A 2,594-nucleotide genomic window follows, 5' to 3' on the forward strand; every position below is an offset into this window, starting at 1 on the left:
AATAAGATCAGACAGCGCAATGGTAGGATCAGACAGTGTGGCAGTAGGATGAGACGGTGCAGCAGTAAGATCAGATTGTGTGATGGTAGGATCAGACAGTGTGGCAGTAGGATGAGACGGTGCAGCAGTAAGATCAGATTGTGCGGTGGTAGGATCAGACAGTGTGATGGAAGGATCGGACAGTGTGGCAGTAAGATGAGACGGTGCAGAAGTCAGATCAGATTGTGCAATGGTACTATGCATGTCAGAACCTTGTTATAACGACATCATTGCTAGTTTCCTTTCAAAATAAAGATACTGTTATTACAATGTTATAACTGTTAATATTACCATGTTATTGCCATTTTCCCACTGTGTAGACTGTGTTATAATATCACAGTTAGTGTGTATTAGAGATTGATTTATTTCATTAGGGTACATGCACATGAAGCACCAGATCCCAATACAAAACACATTCATTCCAATCAAAACCCGCTCCTGGAATTATATCGACGCGTTGATGTGGATCAGAACCGACAGCGAAAATCTCTCCAAGCTCGAAGATCAGGATTCGCTGGATTCACCACGGCGAGATCGGATCCAGGTGGTGCAGGAGGCAGAGGAATCGCTCTCCGCTTGTTGATTTGCAGCGTTCTTTAGAACACAATTAACAGAAATAAGAAGTGTGTGTGTGTGTGTGTGTGTGTGTGTGTGTGTGTGTTAGAGCGAGATATCGGAAGACACTTGAAGTGTCTGTGCCGGTTTCCATTTGTTGCTGCTGCGTCTCCCTCCATCGTCTCTTATGTAGGGCTGATTTCTCAGATCTGCACACACACACACACACACACACACAAAATAAATGAAAAATCCAAACATCTAGTAAAAATGCATAAAGGAGGTCACTACTGGAGAAAAGGAGAAACGGAGGAAGAGGTTTAGCGAAGAGTCGAGTCGTTGAAGGCGGAGTCGGAGAGCGCTGGGAGAAAAAAACGAGACGATGAGGAACAATGTGAGAATTCAGCACTGAGAGGAAACAATCAGGAAAACAGAAACGCCCGTGAGGACGGACCTCAGCGACGGATCAATAGATCGAGTTGATTTTTGACCCCCTGACCTGTGATGATGTCCTCGATGGTGCCGTCTTTGCCTTCGCGCATCCGAGGGGACAACTGTCTTCGCCTCAGCTCCGATATGAGGTCCACGTGCTGCATCGTGGGCTCCTGGGTGGCAGACAGTACATCAATTTGTTTACTGACTTCGAACACGGACGTTTTCCGGTTCTGTCTATAGGAAGTTACAGCTCTACCTCTGCCATGTTAATCTGTATTCTATGGGACTCTTAGGACACGCCTCGGTCTCCTTAGCGTTGCGATATGTAGTGTGTAGTGTAGTTTTCCCCTTCACATGAAACTAGGAGATCCATACCTGTTCCAGCATGGCTTTTATAGACCATGTGGTTGGAAGATGTGGAAGATCTCCTGCTCGAGAGTGATTACAATCTAAAAGATCGGTACCTTGTTACCCGTTTTTCCCGCTTCGCTCGTGGACGTCTCTTTGCTCTCGTCGGCTACGACGAAACTGTCCCTCTTCCTCTGCTCATTCTCCTGCTCAGCTGCCTGGAAAGACGAGTCGGAGTTTTTACTGAATTAACGTAGGAATGAATAAACCTTGCAGAATCCGATCCATGTCGAATAACTATACCTGGCTCATGAATATGCATGAATGCACAAATTAGCATGCAAATGAGTATACTTCACCTTATACGCTTTAATGAACCTGATGAATATGAGGAAGAACATGGCAGGGGGCGTGGTCTTGGGATTCTCGCCGAAGTACTCTACTACGGATTCATACACCTCCTACAGAGAGAGAGAGAAGAACGAGAGAAAAAGATGGAAACGTTTTTTTTTCATATGTATTATCGTTTTTAATTGCTTTTTTTTCAACAGACTTTCACACCTGCCCGGTTTTCGCGTCTTTGACCACGGCGTCCAGCAGGCTGCGGTTGTTGGACAGGAAGTCCCTTAGGACCGAATTGTCTTTCTGTTCTTCATACTCCTTCCGGGTCACCTCCATTCCTCTCTCCAGTGCTCGTACGTCTAATAAGATGCTGTCCAATGACACTGAGAGGCAAAAAAAACCTCGGTAAGATTGTAATCCGGGTGTGAGCGTGATGCTACAGGAGGTGGCGCTAAAGAACGGCCATTATGATGGTGGAGGATTTCACACCTAGCTGTGGATAATCATCTTAAATACATATTCATGAGGTAAAACTGTGAGTGAAACTGACTGGACCAAATTTTCCTTTTATTTTATATACAGAATCACGTCCGGAGAGAAACTAGACAGACAGACAGACAGACAGACAGACAGACAGACAGACAGACAGACAGACAGACAAATAGATAGGTAGATAGAGAGTGTGAGTGTGTGTGTGTGTGTGTGTGTGTGTTCACCCATTGCTGCTTTGTCTAGAAAGTGCAGCTCCGTATGAAAGTTGTGTAGATGTGGAAACTTCTCATGGATGATGCTGACCAGGAAGTGCAGCAGCGTCTGTCTGCGATCCGTCGACTTTGTGTCCAGCAGCTAAGTGAGAAATAAAAAAAAAAATCAAT

At 45.2% G+C, this 2,594-nt stretch overlaps 1 protein-coding gene across 2 annotated transcripts in view; it reads right to left on the minus strand.

Annotated features, from left to right (window-relative positions):
- Positions 1–385: 385 nt before the first annotated feature.
- Positions 386–2,594, minus strand: part of fmnl1b (formin-like 1b) — an 18,781-nt gene continuing 16,572 nt past the window's right edge. For both annotated transcript variants that reach the window (XM_083541219.1, XM_083541218.1), the window contains exons 21-26: positions 2,436–2,565; positions 1,939–2,102; positions 1,737–1,838; positions 1,494–1,595; positions 1,094–1,199; positions 386–803 (exon numbers count right to left, since the gene is read on the minus strand). In XM_083541219.1, the coding sequence (XP_083397345.1) occupies positions 700–803; positions 1,094–1,199; positions 1,494–1,595; positions 1,737–1,838; positions 1,939–2,102; positions 2,436–2,565 (708 nt within the window). In that variant the 3' untranslated portion in view covers positions 386–699. The remainder of the gene's footprint in view (positions 804–1,093; positions 1,200–1,493; positions 1,596–1,736; positions 1,839–1,938; positions 2,103–2,435; positions 2,566–2,594) is intronic.

This window comes from Silurus aristotelis (genome assembly GCF_946808225.1).
Source record: "Silurus aristotelis genome assembly, chromosome: 1".
Taxonomy (NCBI): Eukaryota; Metazoa; Chordata; class Actinopteri; order Siluriformes; family Siluridae; genus Silurus; species Silurus aristotelis.